This window comes from Lynx canadensis, chromosome A2 (assembly GCF_007474595.2).
Source record: "Lynx canadensis isolate LIC74 chromosome A2, mLynCan4.pri.v2, whole genome shotgun sequence".
NCBI lineage: Eukaryota > Metazoa > Chordata > Mammalia > Carnivora > Felidae > Lynx > Lynx canadensis.
The window spans coordinates 15004287-15007335 of NC_044304.2; the positions used below are offsets into that span (position 1 = coordinate 15004287).

At 67.8% G+C, this 3049-nt stretch overlaps 1 protein-coding gene across 1 annotated transcript; it reads right to left on the bottom strand.

Moving 5' to 3' along the window:
• Positions 1 to 288: 288 nt before the first annotated feature.
• Positions 289 to 1275, bottom strand: TMEM158 (transmembrane protein 158). Its single transcript, XM_030295987.1, is given in 8 exon segments — positions 289 to 480; positions 482 to 750; positions 753 to 936; positions 938 to 1014; positions 1017 to 1102; positions 1104 to 1145; positions 1147 to 1245; positions 1247 to 1275. Coding segments are annotated over 8 exon segments (978 nt in total).
• Between the last annotated feature and the right edge of the window lie 1774 nt (positions 1276 to 3049).

Consider the following 3049-nt stretch of genomic DNA (forward strand, 5'->3'; position numbering starts at 1 on the left):
TTTGTTTTGTTTTTTTACTAAAACTTTCATTTAAAACAGTTATTAAATATATAAAACAAATACACAGGATTTGGTCATTTTCTGCCATGAATATAGGGCACGTGGGTGCGGGGGGAGGGCAGGGGGATGCAACCGAGGGGAAAGGGCCCCATTTCCCTCCTCCGTCTTCCGAGCTGCGCGGCTCCCACCTTGCAGCTGCCCCCTCGGAACCAGAAGCGCCGCCCGCGTCCCGCTGGGCCACCCCGCTGGGCCCCCTCCGGCGGCCCCCCCCGGAAGAAGAACTAACGGTCACGACAGCACGAAGCACACCGGCCGAACCTCCCGGCGGAAAGGCACCCGAGAGCGCGCACAGGGCGGGCGCGGGGAGGAGCGGGGCTCCTTGGTCGCCGCCGCCCCCGAGGTGACGGCCGCGGCGGCGGCCGCGGCTGCGGCGGCCGCGGCCGCGTCGGCGGCGGTGGTCCCCGCGGGCACGGCGGCGGGCGGCGGCGGCGGCGGCGGCGCTGGCGGTGGTCCGGCGCTGCTCCATGCCGTTGGGCAGGAAGCCGGCGATGATGGGCACCGGCCAGATGAGGGCGGCCACGCTCCACACGACGATGACCAGGGTCATGAAGCAGGCCACCAGCGTGGACTCGATGGGCTTGCGGTTCAGCCGCCAGCCCGGCTCGCCCTGCAGCTCCTCCAGGCTGAAGTCCAGGCAGCAGAAGTGCAGCGGCTCGCCCTGCAGCCACAGCGGCCCGGGGGGCTCGGCCGCGGGTAGGCGGGCAGCGCGGTGGGCGCCCCGGCGGCGGCGGCGGCGGCGGCGGCGGCGCGGCGGGCCGGATGCGCCGGGCGGCGGCCGCGCCCCACCCAGCCCCAGCCCACGCACAGGCGCAGTCCTGCTGCGCCGCCGCCGCCGCCAGCCCCAGGTGCTCGATGCAGCGGCGGCCCGACGCGGTGGGAAGGCGGCGGCGAAGAAGGCGCGGCCGTGCGCGTTGGTGGAGAAGAGCAGCATGTCGCACTGGAAGCCCCGCGGCGGCCCCAGCGCACGAGCAGCGAGCTCAGCATCTGCCGCTGCACGCTGATGTTGCACGGCGCCGCCGCCGCCGCCTCCTCCGGCCCGGGCGCTCGGGGGGCCCGGCGCCGCGGAGGCCAGCAGCCGCGGGGCGCGCTCGCCCCGCGGACGACGCGTTGACGGAGGCGTTTGGGGGGCGCCCCACCGAGCCCGGCGCTCCGCGGCCCCCGCGGGCGGGCGGCAGCGGCAGGCGGCGCCAGCAGCGCGGCGAGCGGGAGCAGCATGGCCTGCGCGGGCGCCTACGCGCGCGGGGCGGGCGGCGGCTGCATGGCGCACGGACGACTGGCCGGCGAGCGGACGGCGGGACCGGGAGCTGGCGGCCGGGCGGACTGGGGGCGCCCCGGCACCCGGCAGCCCGCGGGGCGGCGCGGAGGAGCGGCGGCGGCGGCGGCGGCGGCGGCTCGCTCGGCACGGGGATCCCTCCCCGGCCGCTGCGTCTGGGGTTCCCCGCCGCCCCGACGCGGGGGCCCTCGGACGGCCGGGCTGCTCTGCAGGGCCCGGCCTCGCCCGAGCAGGATTCCCCGGCTCGGCTCCGCCTCCCGCGCCCCCGCCCCGCCCCGCCCCCGCCCGCCCGCTGCGAGACTCGGGGGGGGCGGGTTCCACGCACCGGGCCGGGCTGGACGCGCGCGGCGTGTCGGCCTGGGACCCTGCCGCCTGCGCGCGGCCCGGCCCGGGGCGGAGCGGAGGGTTGCGGGAGCCCCGCGGGCGGGGGTGGGGGTGGGGAAGGGGCGGGGCGGGGAGCTTGCCCACGCGTGCGACTCCGCGGAGGAGGCGCCGTGGAAAACTGCGTCCTCGCATCCCCTGGTCACGCCGAGGGCTGAGCCAGCGAATGCTCACCTGGACCCCTCTTGTTTTACAGAAGGGGAAACTGAGGCCGAGAGACGCCCCCCCCCTTCTTCCCCCCCCCCCCCCCCCCTCCCAGGCCACCCCACAAGCCAGGAACAGGACTCCGGGCCCACTAGGCTTTCTGCCTTTCCACGAGGTCTCTTAAAATCAATCTCAAATCTGCAGAGTTTCTTTTTTAATACGCCTCGGACACGTTAGACCCACTTGGTATTCTCAAGGCAGGCAGAACCCGAGGAAAACGCCAGGAACTCTATACGAGTTTTGGGTGGGGATGGGCTGGCGGCAGTGTGAGCCTCGCAGCCTTGCGGCTCCGAGGGAGGGTCCCGAAGGGGTGTTTCACTCCCAGGAAGCCGCTGCTCCCGTGCAGGGCCCCCACCTGGCCGGCAGAGGACATTTGTCTGTACAATCCGTGTCAAGGGACAGTTTCATCCCTTTTAGGATAGACAGTAGGTGGGAGAGGCCTGTCAGAATAAGGCCACAACCAGTTATATTTTAAGAACACTTTCCTAGTTAATTTGGCCTCTTACACTTGCGGGAAAATCACTGATGCCCTCCAAGAGAATGACCTATGGTTTAAAGCCATCGTGCTCCTGAGCACCAGCTCTTTCTGAGCTGGAAGCCGTGGAGGGACCCACCGGCAGGAAGCAGTCAGCAAAGTGGGCCTCACTGAGGTGAGTTTCCTGAACGGAACTATATTGCTAGGCGTCATGGCTGATGACATTTCTGGAAGCTGTGCGTTATTTCTAACAACGATAAAGCAGGTTGAGAAAGATGTAAACAGCCTCAAAATATCTGAACCTACCTGGCCTCTTTCCAGCTGGGCAAGTCATTATTCTGACGTGGCCTTGGTTTCCCCCATCTGAACAGTGAGGTCGGTGGTACCTGCCCAGCAGGATGCTAGGATAAATGCACCCAACCCAGTGTCCATCTGTCTGTCCACAGAATGCTTTCGTGTCCAGTGGTGGCTGCTGTGATGTCCTTACTGTTAGTTCTGCCAACACTGGCTGTCTGGAAGGGTCCTTGGTTTCTATAGAAATGATACGTTTCCCCGAGGGACTAGGACTCCCCTTTTGTTTAGCCCTCATCGCTTTTCTGCTGGGAAGTGATGCTCCCAGAGAGAATGATGTGCATTTTCATGCTTCTATTAAAATT